Genomic DNA, 21735 nt, shown 5'->3' with positions numbered 1-21735 from the left:
CAGGAGGATCCATTGCTGCAGCCTTTCTCCACTGCCTGGAAGGTTGGATGCATTTCCTCCATCAAAAGATTAATCTCCTGCTGAATGGCATATCCCAAAATTAGGTAAAGCAGCAGCTGAGCAATTAAACCAGGGACATTGCCAAAAGTCCCCGGCTCCTCTGAGATCACCTGTAGCACTGGGTGCACTAAGCTGGCATCCCCACACGGAGACACTTTCCAGCAGCATGCTGCCAGGATTTATTTCCTGAGCCTGGCTTTTCAGGGTGGGTGTAAACCACCTGCTCCAGCCTTCAGAAGTGGCACAGGTCCCTCCTGCCCGTGCTCCAGGCTGAGCTGTGCTGAATGTGCACCAGGGTGCTGTGGTGAGTGAGCAGGCTCTGAGCAAGCCCCTGGGCAAGCAGCTGGTGCACGTGGGTGCCAGGCACTGGGCAGGGGGTGGCTCCTGGTGCCAGGGCTTGCAACCTTTCAGCACCAGTTCATTCCAAGCTGTTAAATGCAGAGACCACACTTGTGGATGGGGTTGCCCGGGGACCTCCATGGACAGGCAGTGTGCCAGACCCTGGGACACCGAGCCCTTCCTCCCACTCCCCAGTCCAGGATGATGCTCCCATGCTTCCTGTGCCTCGTACACCTCTTCGCACCCTTTTCTTCTCAAAGTCCCTGCTGACAGGCCCTCAAGCCCAAAGAAATCTCATGCCAAGAACTAATCTCTTTCTTTTCCCTGAATTATCCTCTGGAAACCAAAGTGGGGATTGGGATTTTGCCTGTGTTTTCATTCTTGGGGGCAGATAGACCTCACTGTTACTCCTTCCCTTTGGAGGATCAGAGAAAACATGTCATCACCCCAAAATGAACCATGTCCAGCAAGGTGCACACCTGTGAGTGTCAAGCTTGTCCTTTAAGGACACCCTGGCTTACTCCTACACACTGATGTCCCCGGGTTCGCCACTGCAGCACAAGTCTCCACGTGGGTCTATGATCCTCAGAGCTGAGCCATGGACTGTGCTGTGCACATGCTGGGGGGATCCCAAAATTGAGGCACAGGGCAGGACATGCCTTTGCTCCCCACAGCATGGCACCCAAGTGCCAGATGTGTGATACCTCCCTTGCTGGGAGGAAAGGGAAATGCAGCGGCCTTTCCGACCAAGGGACGGACTGCTGTTGTCTAGACGATGTGACTGAGGAGGGAAGGGGCCAACTGTTTGTACAGCTTTGGGAAGTGTAAACAGTGCTGACTGTCCCAAGCCCTTCAAAGCAGAGGAATCCGGAGATGGGATGAAAGCACAGGGAAATTCTGGCCGGGTGTCCTAGCAGAGCAGCTCAGGAGAAGGGGACCTCTTCAAGACATAAACTCCAGCACCCGAGTCATTTCAAACCAGCCCAAGAGAGGAAGGAGGAGCACAGCACGGCTGGCTGTGGGCAGGGCTGTGTGTGGGCTCTCAGGACTTTCCCAGCTTTGGTTGCTTCTCTGTGTAATCTCAGAACAAGTGTCCTGAAAAGGAAACTGGAGGCCCTGGAAATCCTGCTGTGCCCTGCAGTGAGCTGGTTTGGCCTCTGCTTTTCATTCAGCTCACAAAAGAAAGAGAAAATGCTGTTCAAGAGGTGATTTCCTTTTTTTCTTTTTTTTTTTTTTTACAACTTTAAATACAGTACTGAGTATAAATTAATCTTACATTTAAAAAAAGGCAAAAAAATTTAAAATAAAATAAAACAAAACCTCACCTTATTTACAAACCAAAAGAAACAGATTTTGGAACAGGAAAAGAAAGTGTCTTAAGACTTGAGGGCTTGGGGGCAGAGGGAGGGAGCAACGTGCTGCCTTGGCAGTGGTACGAGAAGTGCTCTGGGCTTGCAGGAGGTGAGGACTGGGTCCCTCCACAACTTGTAACAGCTCCCAGGCTGTGGCTTTGGCTACTTGCCCCATCTCCCTCCAGAGTTTTGCCCCACAACAGGGGTGTGTGTGTGTGCAAGGGGAGAAGCGCCATGTGATTGCTCTGGGCAGGCGTTTTCTTCATGTATAACTGCAGTGCCCAGCACAGCACAATCCAAGACCCTGACTCCAAGGTGATGCTGGGAATTTCCATCATATGTAACAAGTCTGCTAATGGTTACTGATTATTACCTGTGCAAAACCAGCCCCTGCCCACACAGTCCTCCTCCCTCCTCGAAGACAGGCAGTGGCCCAGGAGGGACTCTACAACTGACCCTCCAGTTGTTCTCTGAGTCCTCCTCACTTAGAAGAGCTCCTTTCTGTCTCAGATGGCGGCTGCCAGCTGTGAAGACCATCCTCATTTCTTTCTCTATACCTACACAGAACTGTCCACATCATGGATCAACTTCCAAGTGGGCTGGGAACATCTAATGGGTAAAGATCAAGGAGGAGCTTGAGTGGGAAAATGTGAGGAAAATGATGGGAGATGTGGGGACATTGGCAGGGAGAGATTAGTGGAGGCATAATATGCAGGACATTCAGGAAAGGGTTAAAAACCTCGTGGGAATGACATGATTCTGCTTTCAAGACCACAGAGCAGGCAAGGACAGCTCACTGAGATTAAGTCATGCTTCTAAGTTTGGCTGTCCTTGGTGTTGTTGTGGTGCCACTTCACCTCCTGCAAGGAAGTTGTGCTGGGGGGGTGGTGCAGAGTGAGAGAAAAGGGTAACAAGAAAGAGAGAGATCAGATGATGCCTCTGCCTGCCCCGTCCCCGGCCTCGCAGGCACGTTGCAGCAACCGTGGGCTTTTCTGCCAGCCCAGTGAAGCCAATGCATGCACGTGCCTCTGAGCTTCCTGCCACTGGGGAATGAAATCCATTTAAGAACATATATATATATATTTTTATATATGTATGTATAAATACACATACACACGCACACGCACGCACACGTATATATATATATATACACACACACACGTATACACACGCACACATACAGAGTGAATTTAAAAAATAATTTGAGTCCAAGCCTGGAAAGTTGAATTCTCCACCAGCATGTGCAAAGATGGCTCCCCTTGGCAGGGGCCGGGGGTGTGGAGACGATTCTGCCACCATGTGCTCCTTCCCCACGATCCAAACACCTTCCAGTCAGCACCAGGAGCAGGGGGGGAAAGGGAGTGGGGGAATGCATTTGGCTTCTTTGTTTTGTTTCTTTGCTTGTTTGCTCTGTTCCCCGAGATGTTGTACACCTTAGTGGTTTTGGTTTTCTTTTTTAAAATAAAATATACACACGCACGTTAAAAATATATATCTGTCCAGGTAGGGCGATAAAAGTCCTTAGTGCATTTTCCATCATTGGTCGCCGCTCGCAATCTGAGATTTGCCTGTTTCCAAAAGGTAGGTCCAGTGCAAGTGTAGATCTCAGCTGGGCCCCCCAGCCTTACCAGAAGCACGAGGGAAAGGCAGAATATTCCCCTTCTGGCCTCTGTCCATCTGTTTTTCTCCTTCCCTTGGAAGAAATTGGACCCGCTTTCCTTTTCACATTTTCCATCCTGTCCTCTGTAGCAGGGAAGAAATTGTCCTGTTCTCATCACAAGTTGTGGCTGTTGGTGTTCACGGTTTTATTTGTACTTTGTTCTTTTCTCATATATATATATATATATATATATATATATATATATATATATATATAGGTCATCCTTGTCCTTGTGTGTGTGTGTGTGTGTAAAACTTTAAAATTATGCTAATAAATGAAAGGGAGGCTTTGGTGGGAGAAGGTCCACTGATGGAAAGGGAAGCACCAATTGCCGTCTGAATCAGACGTCGAGGCAGATGGACAAAGAGGAAAAGTTATCATTCCAAGGACCCCATGGGGGCAATACAGCAAATATATTAAATAAACCTGGAAGTGAAACAAAACCAGACACAGCATTAGAACATGTAACCTTTTGCCCCCTGCAGCTCCCCTCCTATCCCCTTTTCTCCTCTGGAAGTATTTCTGCTAAAGTGCCAGATTAGAAGCCTGGGAAGACTTCTGACCTCCTCTATTTTTTCCCCTGAACAGCTTGAGCCAGAGCTGAGATTTGCATGGGTTTGCATTATTTCTACCCTGGGAACTTTAGGCTGGCCAGGAGAATCCTGGGATAATCAGAGCCCTTGTAGTGCTAAGCGTGGGAATCCCAGTCTCAAGACACTGCCCGGTGCCCCTTGTCCTCAGCTCCTGAAATGCCACACATGGAAGCCTGCTGTCCCCTCTCCTGGGGTGAGAGGAGTGAATGTGAAGTTACTGGCCCGGTCTTATTCAAGTGGCTGCAGCAGAGCTGGAACTGCTGAGCCATGGGCCAGGCCTCTCCCTGTTAAGCTGTGTCGCCTCTCTCTAAATTCAGTCTGCACCCTGACTACTCTTTCCCTCTCTTCTGCACCTTTTCCTCTCATGGGGAACCAGGGCTTAGTCTCCTTTCCCTTGTACCAGTGGAATTCTTCTGATGATGAGGGAATTACTCCTGTTTACACAAGTCATGGAGAGAAGAATCAGACCCTGGCCTGACAAAGTCCAGGTCTCTTGCCAGAGATTCCAGTTCTCCTTTCCCCTGGTATGACCTTTCTCATGCACATAGGCTTCCCACTAGGAGAGCGATGAACCAAAATTGTTGCTGTTTTTCAGTCTTTCTGCCAACTCAACTAATGAAATAAAAAGAAAAGGGATCCCCAGAGCAACATTAATTCTCTGTTTTCAATGGAGAATCAAGAAAGAAACTAGAACAGGAGTTGCTCCACACAAGAGATGAATTACATGGACTCTGAGGGGATTTAGGCGTAGGGAGAACTCAGGCTTGTTCTCTGCCTGGAAGGGAGGCAGAGAAAGGAGAGGGTGGGGCCTGAGAGCAAGGATGGCTGCAGCATGATCATTCCAACTTTGCAAAGAGCCTTAATTCCATAAATAGAATGCACATGTTGGCAGCCAACCTAGCTGTTCCTCCTCCTTCAACCCAGGTTTTGTCCTGCAGTAGCCCCACACTGAACGAGTGGCCAGTGGTGTGGGAAGGGTCTAAGATGCCGTGTCCCAGGAGGGCATCCCTCCCGACTGGAAAAGGAGCTTGCTGTTACCTGCCTTGTGCTCTCTCTCCCCTGCCAGCACTTCTATGCTATGAGGATTTCTTTCAGCACTTTCTTATCGTTGACGTGCTTGTACTTCTTATGTTTCCTCTTCTGTGCCGGCGGCCGGCGTACTCGCCGCCTCTGTGAGACAGCGGCTGTGGTGAACGCCGGTGACAAGCCTGCCAAAACAGAGGGGAGAGTGTCTGTACAGCTAGGGGCAGACGGCTCTTGTTGAAATATCCTTCTCCACACACTGTCAACAAAGAGCTCCGCAACAGCAGGGCCACAAGGCCTCTTTCTGTTCTTCTGCTCCTTGTCCTCTGTTCTCCACAGTCTCTGCCCTCTCCCTTTTCCCACCATGCCCTTCCCCTCACCTCTCACCTTCCCCTCCTTCTTTTCCCTCAGTTTCAGCCCATTCCTGGCAGGCAGACATCCTGGGAAAGGTCCCTCAGCTGGTATAAACCAGTGAAGGCCCTTGGGATTCACTGGAGCTAAGCAGAATGAAACCAGTGGAGGTCTCTTTTCTCTCTCCCCAGCCCCTCTTCTCAAAACTCCCTTCATTCTATTAATGCCAAGATCCTTACGTCTCTGTTCGCGTGGCCCGGGACGGATGTTCCTGGGGGGTGGTCGGAACACGGCTTCACACCGACACTGCACATGGTCCTCCAAAGGCACAACGACGTTTTTGAATTTTGGCTTCCTCTGGACAAATTCAATCTTCTTCACCTGTTTGCAAGAGGAAGGCAAGCAAAAGATTAATATAGCTTTAATACTCAGTGTCAGTGCACTTTAGTCCTGGCTTTCTTCCTAAAGGGTCAGAAGGCAGCTTACAGAGCGCTGTTCAGATTCAGGGGTGGTGTGTACGGGAGATAATTCTGAACATGGCAGCAGAGCAGACCTAGACCAAGCAAGTTTGGGTGTCTCCAGTTGGTTCCCCTGCTCCTATTTCCAGTGCTTAAGCCGGATGGCTGGTTGATCAGAGACAGAAACATGGAACATGCAGGACATGCTAGCCTCTGTGATGGCAGAGACCTGGGGGCAACCAGGGTAATTCCCACAGGAACCTACAGGAAGGGCAAAAGGAGAAAACCTCAGGTCCGAAGGAAGCTAACGCAGCCTCACCAGCTCTGCTGAGGCCTGTCTGAATTTGTCTCAAACTCTTTAATAACTCACAGGGCTGAAGCCCTCGGCTCTGTGTTTCACGGGAAAGGCGGTGCTCTGGAAATTCCCTCGGACTCTCCACCAGTGCTGACTCAGAGGGAAGACTCATTGCTCCACATCCCACCACAGGGCACAAGCTTTCTAGGGGGTCCTCCCACTCCAGCAGCAGCCAGGCCTGACCCCACTCAGCTTATCTAACAACTCTGTGGTCCCTGAAGTGCTCCGCAAGCTATAAATACTCACTCTGCTGTGCATCTGGGATGGAATTCCTCTAAACCCACTGCCCCCAGCAGCATCCCTCAGCCAGCACTGAAGCAGCCAGGCTGTTTATCTTTCCTTGAAAGCCCACTCCACACGCTTCAGACCACACGCTGCTCGCTAGACAAACACTTCCAGCCAAACAATAGAGAGACCTCTGTCCCCAAAGAAACCATTTCCAGGTCACTTTTTCAGGCTGGCTTTTGACCTCTCACTTGTTTTTTTCCAGAAAAACAACTCCTGCTCCCCCCCCATTTTTTCCTCGTTCAGCCTGGCTTTTCTGAGAAAGGAATTTCCTGATGAAAAGGGCTGTGTGTGAATACAATCTCTCCCAGCCAACCTCTGCTGCCTGCCTGGGGGAGTCTCTTATGGCTCAGGCAGAGGATTAGTATGGGATGAATATTATTTTTAAACAAGCTGTCTGGGAGGAAGCTGCGAGGAGATCACTGGTAGCTGTGAGGGGAGGATCAGAGCAAGAGGTTAGCTGTCAGGTGTCTGCTGGCTGATGGAGCAGGTCAGGAGGTAACTGTGGGCTGAGAAAGAGAAGCTGTTCCAGTGCGTGTCTCGGAAAGAAGCTGCAGCAGTGGTGGGGGGATGGAGACTGACACTGCAAACCCTCCTCTTCTTGTATCAAAACCAGCTCCCATGATGAAAGCACCCTGTTTCTTCTGCTCTAACACAGCAGACAAGGCCACCTCGACCCATAGGAAGGGCTGTGGCATGGAACTGCAGCTGGGGACAGTGCCCTGTAGCTCTGTGTGGTGACACTCCCCAGCTGCTGGACAGCACCAGCCCTTCCAGCAGCTGGCACGGATGTCACCCGCACCAGCGGCTGCAGCGCTGTGTGGCCAGTGCAGAGGGGACAGACGGCTGCATGAGCCCAGCACCTGAGACCCGCCCCAGGTTTGGCTTTGGGGCACAGGGCTGGCGATGGGCGCAGGAGGAGGGAGCAGTGGAAGGTGTGTCCCTCACCTGGACGTGCCGGACACGGATCTGCGTGGGGCGGCACTGCACGTTGCGGTTGTTGCAGCACCCGGAGCAGCGCTGCACCTCCACACAGGGCGGCCACACCACGAAGTTGGCGTTGGTGCTGTCCACCATGTTGCGGGAGATCTCGAAGACCACCTCCCGCGTCTTGCACTCCGCGAGGACAGCTGTCTCTGCAGCTGCCAGAGCATCTGCGGAGGGCCAAGAGAGAAACAGGGGATGAAATGGGCTTTGCAGCTGTCATCAACCCACCTCAGCCACCTCTGCTGCAAAAGAAGGACCCCACATGGCTCTCACATGCATACGCACACACACATACGTTCTTTCTCCCACCCCTCCAGCTCTCTCCCTACACAGAGCCATGCCCTGGGGAGGAAGCCCCCGTACAATGATGCTTCTCACTGCAGCCCAGGCAGGAGATGACACTTTAGAGCAAACAAGCACCATCGGGATTTAAAGCAGAGCAGCGCACAGAAGTCCAGACTCCCTCTCCTGCCCTCCCAGGGTGTAACACCCAGCTCCTACTCCAGGCCCGACCCTCCTTTTAATGTCTCCACACATACAGGTGCACTGTAACCTCTACCCCTACATCTGTATCTCAGACACATACCTGGACCACCCATGGCTACTCAAGTGAGTGCCCCAACAGCCACAAGGTGCAAGACCCCCAGCTCACCTAGGCTTCGTCGCTCTCGGGACAGGGCCACAGGGTTTTGATCGGGCTGAGTTGCATTCAGGTTCAGGCTCAAGCTGTCCTGCTCTGCAAAGGGTAAGACATGACTTAATAGCACCAGGTAGAGGCAGGAGAAGACAGCAAGCACTTGTGTTCAAATCACCAGGCAAAGTGCAGGGACATGGGATAAGCCACGGACCCAGGACGTCATGCTAGGTGTAAATCCACAAGCAAGGTCACAGCTGTGCTGTGGCACGGACACTCTTTGCTCAGACTAGGCAGCTCAAAGCAACAAGCCTATCCTGAAAGAGGGGACCCAGCCACGTCTAGGAGAGGAAAACTCCAGCTCTACAAAGATAAGGCCCCATGCCGGGACTTTCTGGTGTCAGAGAGAAGTAGCAGAGGGATTCAGATTGGCCAGCTGAGACCAGGATAACACCAAGGAGGATCAAGGACCAAAGATGTGACAAGCAGAACACTTGGTATTTAACACTGAGGTGCCTTGCTGGGACGGCTTGGGACTGGGAGAGTTGGTAGGTGAGAGGGCAGGTGAAGGGGGGGATGGGTGGTAGGTGGGGTGCTTGCTTTCTCTCTCCCAACTCACCTCAGCTGCTCTAGGTTAGAGCAGTTTTATGACAGAAGAACAGAAAAATAAAGCTAAAATTACTTTTCCTCTATAGTACTCTAAGGTAAGAGGCAGGATCTGGAGGTGGTTCAGTCGGTGATGGGAGAGGAAGACCGATAGCATTCAGGCCAGCCCTGAGCGGTTCCCTCCCACCCCACTGCTTTTTCCCATAGGAAGTGCTGAATAGAGAAATGCCCATAATCCCCATGGAGCACTCCAACACGCAGCCCCTCCTGAGCTCGGGACAATGGCTGCGCTCGAAGATAGCTCCCACCCAGCCACAGCTCTTTCCTTCTCCGACCTGCTTTAGCAGCTGAAGGAAACTGAATGGACGTCAGCATCAAGGGAGCAATTTTCTTTAAGGGAATTAGGGGCCAGTGGAAGATCTGTGTTTATCAGATATGTGGTGGAGCAGACTTCCCTTACCTATCATGTCCCATTCCTCTTCCTCAGCCCTGCGCTAGTGCAGCCCTCTCATAAAGGGGAGCAGGGACTTTGCTCACGTCTCAAACAGTCGCTGATGGATTTGGGATGTGGGCACAGAGGCTGCATTCACAAGGCAGGAATCATGTGCCTGTCAATGAGCAGTCAACACCTACACATGAGGTGGACAGACAGACACCCTTTAAAGTGGCTGGAAAAATATGATCAATTCTAGGCACCATTCGTCTCGGCCTCAGGCAAGCACCCAATTTGAGAACTGATGGATCATGCTTTAGAAGGGACTGTAGTTGTCTCTGGGCTACAGAAGGTGTCTGGATAACTGGTTTACATGGGCAGCCACTGCTTTGTGGGCAACCACAGTTAAGGAGATGACTCCCACTCTACTCAACACCTCTGTTGCTGGGTCTGCAGTAGTGCTCAGGGTCAGGAGAGCACTATCTCAGCCCATCTGCCTGCTGGAGCTGCCCCATTCTGGCTCCCTGTGCAGTCAGCGGAGGGAAGCAGCTGTGACACACACAGGGTGCACAGACAGCACAGGGAATAGCTCCAGCCACTTTGGGATTATTTTGCTAACACGCTAATTTGCTAATTCCTCACAGGGCAAGCGAATGGCAATGCCCCTCAGTCAGTACCTGCGAACAGATGAGAGCCATAGGGTGCAACAAAGAAACAGCTTCACAGCGCCACTTTCTGTTTCCTTGACCAGCCTTTCCTGTCTGGGACCTGAAGTGAAACCAGTGACTCAAAGCTCTGCAGCCTTCTCTCATACCCCTGGGCTTCTGGAGCCAAAGAGATAAGCCCATTTCGTTTCTTAATCATGAGGCTGGTTAATAGCCACGATAGAGGTGTATCTGTTCCTTAGACACTGGGCCATGACAGACTGGATGCATCTTCTCAGCTGCTCCTTGCCCGCCCCTCCATCCTGTGGCATTTTATCAAACGAGGGTGGGGGCTGCCTTTGGTGCAAAGTTGATGAGAGGAGAGAAATGGGGGCAAAAAAATAGCAACAACTGTTGACTCAAAACAAATGTGTCAAGAATCGTGTCCCTCCCTCCTCTAGGTTGTCCTTCTACACCACGTATCAGCACTGAAGATATTTGGGGCAAGGGGGGCCAGCCTGGGACAATCCCGCACGGCTAATTTTGGAAGTTGCCCCATTGTGTGGCTTGTGCACAAGGAGGAGGGAACTGGTGAGGGCAGGGAGTGGCCCTGGCGGTGGTGGGGAGCCTGGTCGCCTCTTTCTAAGACAAACAATAGCTGAACGCAGCTGGTGCCCTCCCCCTCGCTTTCCCCCCCTGCCCCTCCAGGACCGTTTTGAAAGGCAGCGGGAATGCTTTTGAGACTGCGCCAGTGGTTGGACTGGCATAGGAAACAAAAGCAGGAAATTCTGTTCCCCCGTAGATAGTGTCTCGGCAAGGATTACAAAGCTCAAAACAGACAAAACACAAGAGAGAAGTCGAGCTGGGGGGGCTGGGGGACGACGGGCGGGAGCAGGGTTAGAATAGAAAGGAATTTGCTCTGAAGAGACCGTTTATAAATAAATTCCTGGGCCAGCCCAGCCGCCGTGGCGCGTGCTCCAGTTCCCACACGTGCCGACCCCTCCACGCTTCGCCGCTCCCGCTGCTCCCTGCACTCAGCCCTGGCCAAGTGACCCCGAGGCCCTGCAGCCCCTGGAGCTCTTATCTACGGGCAGGAGGTGAAGCGATGCTACGCTAACCTAGCCCCTGTCCCGTATCTCACCCACGGACACGTGCTCTGCTGCTCTCCTCCTAAACGTCTCTGGGAGCCCGTGGCCATTTGTGGAAACCCACTCAGCCCTTTCCTCCTCTGTCACCCTATTTCCAGCTCCCATTCTGCTGCCTCTTAAACTGTTCCTTGTCCAATTCAAGCCCTGCTGCCTGAGCATCTCCCAGGGTGAAGAATGGTCATCTCAGTTCCTTGGACTCACCTTTCCCATCTCCTACCATTCATGGAAGCCAGTGTCCCTCAATAGACCAGACAGTTAGGAGATCTAAAAAAGCATCTAGTTGCCTCTAACTCCCACAGGTTTCAGGGGACTAAGTCTGTAAACAGACAGGTCTTGGCTCCTGAATGGTTCCTATTTATAATAAAGTCTGTTGATAGTGTGCCTGCTGAAAAACAGAATATCCCCTCCCAGCCCCCCCCAAAGATTTAATTAAAAAGAGAAGGAGTGTTTGGTGAAGAGGAGATTTACCTACGGAGTCTATCCGCAGGGCACGCTGGAGGTCACTGATGGAGCGCACTGAGCTGCCACCCAAAATCTCATAAATGTCTTCGGGTATGGGGTCCCCCTGCCAGACGACAAAAAGAAAAGAAAAGAAAGGGAGAAACAAGCATTAGAGAGATGATCTGCAAACACTGACTGTGTCATGGAGCAGGGAATCAAGTGCAGGGGAGACATGACAGAACCAGCGAAACGCAAAGACGTGTGTTGTCTTGCGTTGGCTTTTAAACCTTGAGGGCTTTATTCCTCATGAAGGCACGAGCCTGAAACCAAGCAAAAGCAAGAGAGCTCCTCTCGCTGCCTCTCACAAAGCTGTCAGGATACTAAAAAAGCCAAAAAATACCCGGGCTGTGCAGCAGAGCCCTGGACACTATGCAAGCAGCCATCAAGGCTTCCTTCTCCGGTGGTGTATGACTTCTGCAGGTGGCTTCTCATTCCTGCTGCCTGCAGTAAAGGCGTTTTAACAGACTTCCCTTATGCTATCAGATAAAACCTTCCCAATATTTCCCTCCGTTATGAAACTCCCTCACGGGCTTTGTCAGTTATCGTGTGTATGTGCGTGTGCGAGCGCGTGTGTTTTCAAACCACAGAGGCCCAATAATATACATCATTTGCATACTCTTTTTTAAAGAAAAAAACAGGCGGGGGGTGGAGATGAAGATTGACCTTTGCAGCTGAGGCTGCTCCGGCATGAGCCTGCGGTGAAACCACAAAAGCTGCAGGGAGGTGATGCACTGAGGAGCTGATTTGGAGGAAGAAACATATGGGAGTTTGGATGTCATTGCATACCAGCACTAAAAAACCTTAAGTAAGCAAGTTTAGCAACATCAGACAACGGGCCAAATGCAGAGTTTGTGCAGGCAGGTGCAATGCCATCAGTCTCTTGGGAATTTTACTCTGGCACTAGGCTAGAGTGGGCCCCGGTGACAGCACTTAATAAGAGTACAAAAGAGCGGTGTGGGAAAGCAAGTGCTCATTAAAACATACTTCCGAAAGACTAGAAAAAGAGACAGAGGAAAGTACTGGCCAAAGTGTTTGCTTAGCTCCCAGCTCTCTTCATTCAGGGCTACTCAAGCGGAAAAACTGCCCTTTCAGCCGGGTGCTGGATGTCGTCTGAGGTACAGCCCTACACATGTCCCTGTAACTGAGAGGAGAACTTGGCTTGTGTGCCTCTGAAACGCAGGGATTTTTGTGTGGGTTTTTATGGACAGTTGGTGGCATGTGTGTGGTCCTCCTACTGTACAGCTATTCCCTCCCTGCCTGTGTTCAGTGCAGAACATTTCCCTTCCGCTCGCAGCCGAGAAAAGCCACCAGGCAGGTGGCTAAATGTTGGCTTTAAACCTTAAGGGCTTTGGCCCAAACCTGCAGCCACTTTTGCATGGCTGCTTGAGCCTGGCACTTTCTCACACGTGCCTGTCCTTGGCCACCCACCGTTTGCTTCCATAGGAGGACAGCAGGAGTGCTCCCTCCTCAGCCCTGCCAGACCACCCTCTAATACTATAACTTAAACTAGGATGCAGTGATGTGAAGGTTGCTGCAGCCCAAGTCATGGGGCAGAAACCTCCTGAAGAGATCCGCAGAGCAGACAACACCAGTGTCCTAAACCTCCACAGCCAGATCCAACAGAGCGCTTCAGTGAGACCGAGCTTTCCTGCCCTGCTCCATCCCTGTCACTGTCACATCTCACCACAGATCTGGCTGTCTGCCTGCAGCAAAAAGCAGATTTTACATCCTCAGGCATTACTTCCTCAGTCTCTGAGGGAGAGGGAAGCAGCATCAGTGATGAATGCACAGCGAGAGAGAGACTTGTATAATTCAGGGATCACTGAATAGCTGCGAAATGAAGATGCCTTCTGACATCTCCTGCTGCATGAGGAAGAGGGGCACCAACAGCTCTGCAGCACTTCCCTGCCTTGTGCCACACACATTTACTGGAAGAGGGATCATTTGCAATTCCCAGTACTTGCAGTCAGAGCTCAGCGCTGGGTGGTGAAATTGCAGGCTTTCAATGTTTGCACCTGTCAGCCAAATGCGTTTGTGTATAAATGCTGCTCTGCACGGATGCCCCTGGACCTTCCTGACACTTAATACATGTAGGAAATGGAACTTTATTTTAAACTCCGGCACTTGCTGGGGGGAGAGCGTGGGCAGGTGTTACGAGACTCGGTGACTTTGGAAGCAAGCTGGGAGGTGTCACCTTGCTAACTGAGCAGGGGGAACAGATATGAATCAGGCATTGAAAATGCAGGCCCTCAGGAGCCGTATTTCTGGTGACTGCCTGTAGGAATAAGCTCCACTCCCTGCTCACGGCAGCAGTTTTAGATGCCAATTTTTTCTTGTTGCAGATACTACCAGCATGGCTGTGGTGTAACACCAGCCCACATGGCTCATAATCCTGTCCTCCTCCCCCATTTTTGTAAGGCAGCTCTGCCAGTGACAACTGCAAGCCTGTGAAGCTCCTTATTTTACCCTTGTAAACCAAGTCCAAGGCTGGCCTAAGAGCAGCTACAAACCTGAGCTGCATGCCTTGTCCTTGCTCCCTCTGGGGTCTGTCACTGGGAACAGCCATGCCTCTGCCCCCCCGCCCCAGCCCCATGCCTGGAACGCTCTGAGATCGGGGCACCACACACACCTGGGGCACTTGTGGGGTGAGACACAGGGAAGGAGAGGTCCATCAGTCACCTCCACCTAATTCCATGGGGTCAGAAGGTAGAGGAACATTGCAAGAGAGGTGGGATCCCCAACAGACCAGCCCAAGCAGCTGGTGCTTTTCCTGCTTAGCAGCTCCTCTGGAGTTATTTGTCTAACACAGGTTAACAATCTCCTTTTTTTAACTGTGCGGTAGATCAAAGAACACTTTTGTCTCAATGGACTCTTGGCTGGCTGTCAAGTGCCCCAAGGCCTGGCCTCGTATTCCTGCGAGGCCCTGATTTCTTAGAAGAAAGTTTGCTCTTCCCTCCCTCCCTCTGCTCCCCAGTTCCTGACTCTGGCTCTCCCCTGAGTTGCAAGGGCACCCCCCAATCTGCCAATCCCTTGGCAGGGACATTCACTTCCCTTTCTTGCACTGGCTGCTGGTGCTTGAGGGGCCACGGCACATCTGACAGAAGGCAGCAGAGCAGCTGGGCAGGGGTCCTGCCTGCCTGGCAGCCTCCCTCCACTGTCGATGTGACACTGGGTCCTCTTGGCACATCAGCTTTGCTTCCCTCCTCCCAGACGTCCAGCAGCACTGTTTGGCCACTGCAGATAAACGCAGGTGCAGCAATTCCCCTGTTCCCGCTGCCCACACATGCACTCTCCCAAAATCTGCCTCCTCCCTAGCCCCACCACCTCTTGCTCTGGAGTTTTTTCCCAACTTAGGCTTTTGAGCACCAGGGATGCTGGAAGGTCCCCTGCTATCAGCTGCTGTCAAGCTGGTGCAGGGAATATGCAGTGTTGTGGTCTACACCCTCTGGCGAGGGTTTCACGGTCTTGCCTGAAGGTGTGTCTCTTGGGAGGTACAGAGGAGGAGAGAGCAAAGATTGTGCAACCAGCAGGAAAGGCAGACCCTCACGGCTGAAAGAAATCAGACAAGGATACTCCCGAGGTGAGGACTCCTCATTCCTTTTTCTGAGCTGGTGTGAGACTGCACACAGTAGGACAGAAGGGTAGCAGCAGCACCAGTTTGTGAAGGGCAGGGAAGCACCCAGCTATCTGCTCCTCAGCCCAGGAGAGGAGGACTTTCTGAGCACCTCCACACCGACCATAGCAAAGGATCTTGGCAGCAGAGTCTCGAGTGATCAGCCAGGCAAAAAACCCCAAACAAACAGCATTTTTTAATTCCCTCTGAAGCTGATGTGTGGACCCTGAGGGGAGACTCCACCGCATTCCATGGCAGAGGGCAAGACCAGCAGCACCTGCCACCAGCCCTCCTCCGGCACAGGGCTTCCACCCTTCCAGCACCACTCCTGGCTACAGGGGGACCCTGACAAATGCCTGCCAGAGTACTCTGCAGCAGGCACAACCCTCTTCACATGAGCCCCTTGCACTTGGAATCACGGCTTATGTTTTCCCCGCTTAAAATAATCAAGCAACGTTTGATCTAGTCCGTGTTCCTAAAATACAGCCAGACCTACCCACCCTTTTTCCGTTTCAAGGGGGACTCCACTGCTCCTCCACACTTCGCCCACACCTCCCCTGAGAGGGCTGGAGGCATTTCCACCCCCGGGGCTGGTTGTGTACCAGCAGCACTGGAAACAGCGCAGGAGCCCTGTCATTCCCTCCTGCTGCTGCACATCAGCTGACAGTGAGAGGGAGGCAGGGACGACTCGCCTGGCTCCTTCCACGAGCTCACCCCAGACGTGTCATCCATCCCGGCTTCCACTGCTTTGTCCTTGTCACTGCCTCGTGCTAGGAAGACTAGGGAAGAATGCCGGAGCCTTGCAGCAGGAAGACGCAATGGGGAGCGGGGCCGAGGTTATAAGCAAGCGCCCAGCCGCACCCCATTCCTTGGGAATTCCAGAAAGCACTGCCAGTGGGGCTTCACCCCAGCACAACCACGACTGGCTCAGCCCATCTCTGTAAATGTTGCAAGGCAACTATTACAGCCCGTGGGGCAAATGCAAATAGGTTCAGCATCCTCACTTCCCAACTGGCAAATACCTTCCCGCTGAGGCTTGTACTCCCTCCGGCTGGAAGAGCTCCAGGGCCCTCCAGCTCCAGATGGGTGTGATCAAAGAGGGAGAGGGACTCAGGAGGCTCCATGTCTTTGCTCAGGGCCTCTGTTGATCTGGGGAGCTACTGCTCCTCATGCACTTTCTCCGGCGGGGCTGGGGAGGAGCTGCAAGCCCCATTCAGAGGAGGACTCTGGTTCAGCAGCCGGGTGGGAGCTGTGCTGTCTGTGCCTGGTGCAGAGGGTGCAACACACTGCCCTCAAAGTAACTGTGGGGACTGGCCACAGGCAGAAGCATCTACCCAAGCAGAAATGTTCTTGGTTCTCCCGTCATACAATGACAAATATCACAATTCCTCCCACGAAACCTCGGGCCAGAATCACCAAACTCTAACTCCACTAGGCTGTCATAGAGCTGTGCAGTGTTTCAATCTGGTTATGGCAACTGAATAACAGCTCCTTGGGATCAGACACTTCCATCTTCACCCTTCCCCAGAGCCAGCCATAGCTGATGTTTCATGCTGCATGGGAGAAGGAGATCTGAGCCATCCACAGAGGAAATACCATCCTCTGCCCAAAACAAACATGACCACTGGGTAGCCCACAGCTCTAACTGCTTCCTTTTGCGGCTTGGGCAAGGGCAAAATGGGCCCATAGCGAGGTGACGTGATGCTTTGCACCCAACCTCTTCTTTGCCATCCCACAAGAGGTGCACCCACTTACTCTGCCCAAAAATGAGGAAGGAAAAGAGAAAAATGATGCAAAGAAGGGAAAGTTTTGGTGGAAGCATATTTCCTGCCCCTGACAATCAAGCTGCAGATCCAACCCACAGTTTTACCATCTTGGGTAGAGCTGAAGTGGGAACCAAGCGCTGTGTGGGAATGTTAGGGGCTTTCTGGTCCTCTCAATCCACATGCGATCAGATGATGAAATGTGACAGCACAGGTCAAAGGATTTGGGGGTTTGGCCCTCCTTTTTCTCAACCAGGGCTGGGGATGAGGCTTCAATTTCCACATAGGGAAACTGAAGTGGGTTGGGGTGTTTGTTCAAATCCACCACCTGGCCCTTACCCTCTGCTCGGCTTTTTCCTGAGCCACGTATTCAGGACTGCAGGGCAAGATGCTTGCGTGACCGTGGAAGCACAGCAGACACTCCCCTCCTGCCCCTTCCCCCAGCTGGGCACACACCTTGCTGAATAACCGTGCCACTCGGTGTCGGCGTCTCTCCTTGCACTGTCCCCTTCCTCCCCTCTTTCCAAAGCCCCACGCCCTTTCTCCACTGGCCCTTTGGCGATGCCAGGGTGGGTTATTCCAGAGGTGCCAAGAGGGCCTGGGTCCCTGCTGCACGCGCACTGCCGCCATGCCAAAATCACCGGGTGCGGTGAGAGGCTCGAGGGAGCCGGCGCCCGCCCCGGGGTGACAGCTCTGGGCGAGGCAGAGCAGGAAGCTGCGGGTTCCCCGGGGCTCGCCGGCAGCATCCCTGCTCTCACATTAACCAGGAGCCGCCTCAGCCTGGCCTCCCCTGCCCCTGCAGCGGGGGTGGGCGTATTCCCAGGCGAGTCCCCCGCGGCGGGCCCGTCCCGACGGCAGCGCCTTCTCCAGAGGGGTGCCCGCTGCAGCGGGCGCTGCCCTCCGGGCGGGGGGCGGCGGTCGCTGCCCGCCATTAGCGCGGCCGGGCCCCGCCGCAGCCCTTCCCGCGGAGCGGGGCAGGGACCGCCCGCCCGGCTCCGCGCCCCCGCCGCGCCGCTCCCCGGCCAGCCCGGCTGCCCCCGCCGCACCTGCGGGCCGGAGCCGCCGCCGGCTATCCCCCAGTGCGGGGCTGGCAGCTCGGCAGCACCGCCCGCTGCCCGCGGCGGAAACTCACCTCCATGCGGGCCAGGGGCAGCGAGAGGATGAACGCGAAGACCACGCCGAAATTCATCCCGACTCCAGGCCCCGCCGGCTGCGGGCACATGGACGGCGAGCCCCGGGAGGGAAGCGCTTCCCGCAGACAGCCCCGCGGCCGCTCGGTCTCAGGCATCGAGGGCGCCCGCGCGTTCCCATGTCCCCTGCGAGCCGGGAGGAGGTGGGAGAGTCGCAGGAGCCCTTGGAAGAAGACGTGGAGGTGGTGGTGGTGAGGGGAGACAGAAGTAATTCTCGGTGACTCGCCTGGCTCTGCGCTATCTCATAAGCCCGGTGGGAAAAAAATGCAGTCCCTCGGAATTATACACATCCAGAGTCTGCGTCCCCCTTGTCGCAAAGGATGCTTCAGTGGTGCCTTCAGCTAGGTGGTCCACATGCTATTCTTCCTCTTGGTTTTCTTCCCTTTTATTTAAAAAAAAAAATTATATCTATGTAAAAGCTTTTACATGCAGGTAACAATGTCTCAATGTTCTTAGAAGAAGGTGCACAGAATAACAACTAAAAGAAAAAAAACTTTTCAAAGTTTGGTGTGAAATCCAAAAAATGAATTCTTCCTTAAGTTGTCCTCTTCTTAAAATGCTCCTTTCCTTTCTTTTGGCCACTTGCTTTTTAGAGAAAAGTTGCCAGTGTACATTTAATTTCTTCCCCTTACATTAGATTCTGGCTTAGGTGCCTTCTCGTTCCAAGTGTTGGCGGTTTGCTTGGACGGGAGGTTTGCTTTGGGTTTGGAGACAGGTGAGAGCAAATGTTTTGCTCTGGGTTTGTGAGTGTGTGTGCGTGCGTGCGCTGAGCCTTGACAAGCCTCAAAGTGGAGCCACTGATGCTGCCTCCTGCACTCTGTTGCGACAAGAAAGGAAAAACAAAAAAATGCAGAAAAGGTAAAATTGCAGGAGAGGCGAGAGAGCCGACAGGTCTTTATTTTCTGCGAGCTGCAAGAGAGACTAAGCTGGCACTCGGGGCTGCTCCTTTTATGAGGGAGAGGAGGAGATGGGTGGAGCATAACTTGCCATCCTCCTCTTGGCTGGGTATCAAGGAACAAATCTAGTGAGGGAGTAGCAGTTCATTGCTGACAAAATAAAAAGTGTGTTAATTTAAATGATAAATTAATTAAAAATGACTAATGCTGCAGCAACCTGTATAATGTGGCTTTAATATCGCGTGAGGAATGGGGACAGAAATTCCTGCCTCCTCGGCAAGAGATAAGAAGAGAGGAGTTCCCGGCACGGTAGTTTGTTATTTTTTTTGGCCCCAGGTTCTCGCTGTTTCAGTCTGGAGCCCATTTTTCTCAGCTCCACTCGCTGCCTTCCCTGCCCTGCTACACCACTAGCTCCAGGGAGAGAGATGACTTTAATATCTTACATCTCTTTGTGTGCAGGGGAAAAAAAAGAAGCCGAAGAAATTTACACGTTGCTGTAAGACAATCTGGTGTTGCTCGTGGCACCCGGAGGTATTTTGCTGCATGATTATCTCCACGATGTAATAAACATCTGAAGGGAAATTAAGCAAGCAGATATTTGCTGTGGGGGGAGAGGGATGGGGAGGGGAAGGCTGCTAACAGGTGAGTTCAAGAGTCATATCCTATTGAAAAAACACCCGTACTCACGCCCTCTCACGTACATACGAGTGATCTCCCGGCGCCGACTTGCACACTCGCAAAGCACACTCCGGGCACGACCAGGAGGGGTTTCTGCACCATCTTTGTGCAGGCTCGTAGCCACTGATACATTCCTGCACCGTCATGCACCGCAGGCGCTCGGCAGGCGTTCGCTCTGCATCCCAAGCATCTTCCCTGCTTTTTCTATGCTACGCACACGCTCCTGTTCGAGCCGCTCTCATGCTCAGCTACGTGCAAATTCTGTCTCATTCACACATCCCTGGGCATCCATGTGTTCTCCTTCACTCTCCCCCTCTCTCTTCCCTTCTCACATACGTACACCCACTGGCATACCAGTGGCCTCATCTCACAGCATCACACATGCTCCCTTAGACTCTCTGGGTGCCTGCAAGTCTCCTGCAGCCAAGCCTCTCTAAAACACACGGTCTCACACCAGCACTCGCATATGCACCATCCGAAGTGTCCGGGTGCAGGAGGAGCAGCCACTGGAACTGAGCAGCAGGCACCTCTGTAGCAGGCATCTGACAGCACCTCCCAGCTTGCCCAGCTACGCCCTTTTTTTTGGTCTCATGAATGTGGGAGTTGGTCAGGAAGCACAGGGACACAATGAATACTGGGGGTCCTCCATAGCTTTGTTGAAATAGCCTAGCTCCTCTGGGGCAGCATGTCAAAGTCAAGAACAAGGGATCACCTTTGTTCACTCAAACCCAGCAGAAGAGTGGGCAGATTTCTCCACAGCTGGGGAGTTGGTCAGAGCCATGTGAGCTCCAAAGCCCAGGCCATCTGAGGTGCATGAGTGCAGGGATAAGGAGGGTCCTGGGAGTCCCTCAAACTGAGTCTCAAGTGGCTCGGTTCCAATTGTGGAGCTCAAGGAGGTGGAAGTAGAAATGCAAGGCATACCTTTGCTCATTTCCACCGCCAGAGATCTTAAGAAGACTTTATCTTAGATGCTCCAGCCGTGTTAGCCCTGTTCCACCCCAAATTCCTCAGGACACTCTTATAATTCCCCTCATTCTCCATCCTGGCCCACCAGCAGCGTGCCAGCCATTTTAAGTGATGATAATTTGGCTCTAACCCCCCAGCAGTGTGGAGCTATAACCCTGATGTCCACCTGGGTGCTGAAACTCCTTTTGAAATCTGTAGGAGGCTTCAAAAAAAGGTTTTAAAAGGGCCTTGGTCCATCTCACCTCTTTCCAGCCAAAGAAACACTGTAGCCTTGAGCTCCTTAGCAGTCAGCAGGGGGAAAGGTGAGGATTTGAGAAGCCCTTCTATCTCTGTAGAGGGAGCTGAGGGTAGCTAGGTCCCGAATGTCCATGACCCCGTTATGTGTTTAAGGTTCCCAAAGGATCGGTGGAGGCCCAGGTGCCTTTTGAGGCTCTCTGCCCTCAAATCAGCTGGCGTGGCTCCACCACCTTCACGCCGCCTGTGTAGGGAGTCCCCCACGCTGTAGTGGCTGCCTGGCCAGGACAGAACAGCCTGTGTGTGGGAGGGCTGATCAAATTCCTCAGCAGGGAGAGATATTGCTGCCGGAGAGGAGAAGGTCTCGGCAGAAAGCTAGCAGGGACTGCTGCAGATTTCTTCCTTGGTAGCTGCTGCAGGGCCTGATTTTGGGGCAGATATGTGTGATGTGCACTTTTTTTTTTTTTAAATATCCGGCTATATTACATGCTAGATGGGATAGAAATAGAGTTATTTATTTTCATGTGGATGATGCTTGGCAGTTTTTAGAAGCTCTACATCAGAAACAAAAAGCTAATCCCTGTTGAACCTCCAGACTGCAAGGAAGAGGATGTTTGGAATTTGACTAATCATCTACCTATAACCCTGCCTGGAAATAGAGCAAAGTGATACTCAAGCTGCTCAGGCTTCAGTGGTTTTTCCTTGCTCTTTGTTTTTAAGACAGGGACGGATTTTTCTCTAGTGAGTCCTTTAGACTGGCTGGGTCAGTCTCACTGGCACCGAGTTCAGTTGGGGTGCATGCACCTAAAACCGCTGTGCCTTGAGTCTACTGGGGGCTCCTTTGATTCTCTTACTTCTCTGAAATTAGTTTGACATCTGTCCCACAAACCCCTAAAACTAATGGGGATGACTAGATCTCCCCCTGACCTGGCCTGTGGGATAGGTGTGGAGGCCTGCAGGGCTATT

The 21735-nt window shown here is 52.5% G+C and overlaps 1 protein-coding gene across 2 annotated transcripts; it reads right to left on the bottom strand.

The window, feature by feature from the left end:
- Positions 1-1610: 1610 nt before the first annotated feature.
- Positions 1611-18966, bottom strand: PDGFB (platelet derived growth factor subunit B). Of its 2 annotated transcripts, none has more exons than XM_039571376.1 (7): positions 17938-18966; positions 11397-11493; positions 8116-8199; positions 7425-7630; positions 5618-5759; positions 5047-5212; positions 1611-3837 (listed from the first exon to the last, which is right to left on the bottom strand). In XM_039571376.1, exons 1-6 carry the CDS (start codon positions 18091-18093, stop codon positions 5076-5078), a joined length of 822 nt encoding a protein of 273 aa, XP_039427310.1. In that variant the 5' UTR covers positions 18094-18966; the 3' UTR covers positions 1611-3837; positions 5047-5075. The 2 variants fall into 2 exon arrangements, with proteins under 2 accessions (XP_039427310.1, XP_039427309.1); XM_039571375.1 differs by having other exon boundaries at positions 3659-3837; positions 5043-5212; positions 17938-18965.
- Between the last annotated feature and the right edge of the window lie 2769 nt (positions 18967-21735).

Source organism: Corvus cornix, chromosome 1A (assembly GCF_000738735.6).
Source record: "Corvus cornix cornix isolate S_Up_H32 chromosome 1A, ASM73873v5, whole genome shotgun sequence".
NCBI classification, from domain to species: Eukaryota; Metazoa; Chordata; class Aves; order Passeriformes; family Corvidae; genus Corvus; species Corvus cornix.
Note: the sequence above shows the minus strand (reverse complement) of the source record. Positions and strands in the feature narration are given on the sequence as shown.

What these genes read in the sequence shown, in the direction of transcription:
- PDGFB (XM_039571376.1), bottom strand. Translation starts at nt 18,093, where the DNA reads ATGCCTGAGACCGAGCGGCCGCGGGGCTGTCTGCGGGAAGCGCTTCCC. An exon ending in CCTGCGGATAGACTCCGTAG is followed by an intron (nt 8,200 to 11,396) that starts GTAAATCTCCTC and finishes TACCCTTTGCAG; the next exon opens with AGCAGGACAGCTTGAGCCTG. An exon ending in CGGGCCACGCGAACAGAGAC is followed by an intron (nt 5,213 to 5,617) that starts GTAAGGATCTTG and finishes CTGTTTTGGCAG; the next exon opens with GCTTGTCACCGGCGTTCACC.